The sequence below is a fragment of the Penaeus monodon genome, chromosome 30 (assembly GCF_015228065.2).
Source record: "Penaeus monodon isolate SGIC_2016 chromosome 30, NSTDA_Pmon_1, whole genome shotgun sequence".
NCBI classification, from domain to species: domain Eukaryota; kingdom Metazoa; phylum Arthropoda; class Malacostraca; order Decapoda; family Penaeidae; genus Penaeus; species Penaeus monodon.
In genome coordinates this window covers 34,466,823-34,467,317 of record NC_051415.1, presented here as the reverse complement: position 1 = coordinate 34,467,317, position 495 = coordinate 34,466,823, and the positions used below count along the sequence as shown (strand labels likewise).

The 495-nt window shown below is 44.4% G+C and overlaps 1 protein-coding gene across 1 annotated transcript in view; it reads right to left on the bottom strand.

Annotated features, from left to right (window-relative positions):
- Window positions 1–495, bottom strand: part of LOC119592745 (BTB/POZ domain-containing protein 9-like) — a gene marked incomplete at its 3' end in the record, with an annotated part of 12,417 nt that overhangs the window by 1,517 nt on the left and 10,405 nt on the right. The window contains 1 exon segment of the mRNA XM_037941680.1: window positions 289–467. Coding sequence (XP_037797608.1) covers window positions 289–467 — 179 coding nt within the window.

The window sequence follows — 495 nt, the reverse complement described above, 5'->3', positions numbered from 1 at the left end:
GGTCTAATGAATTATCTAACATCACAAATCCAGCATTTCCTTCTTCATTAATTTATTCCATACTACCCAATATTCCATCCAGTGCAGTGTCCACATTATTGGGCATGTCCCTTCTGGGCAAGTTATAAAGCATACTTATGACTGTAATCCACACGGCAGAGCTGATGGGTGGCCAAACAAATCTCCCAGTAAGTAGCTGGATGTAGTATAGGCATTAAACTATGGACATGGGCTTTAGACTTGTTTCCTTATCAAAGGCTGTGATGACATGTCTTTTTACACACTTACTCTGGATGATAACAAATGGCAAACATTTTCTTGACCACTGGGAACTTGGCAGGGGGAATGTCCTGGTTGTTGACAAGTGTGAAGAGGAACGCCTTGTCCGAGGCCACATATCGCCCTTTCATGGTCGTCTTACCCCATGGCACATCGCTGAAGCCTCCACAGATCTCTCCGTGCTGACCCTGTTGGGGAAAGGTAGGGAATTTATCA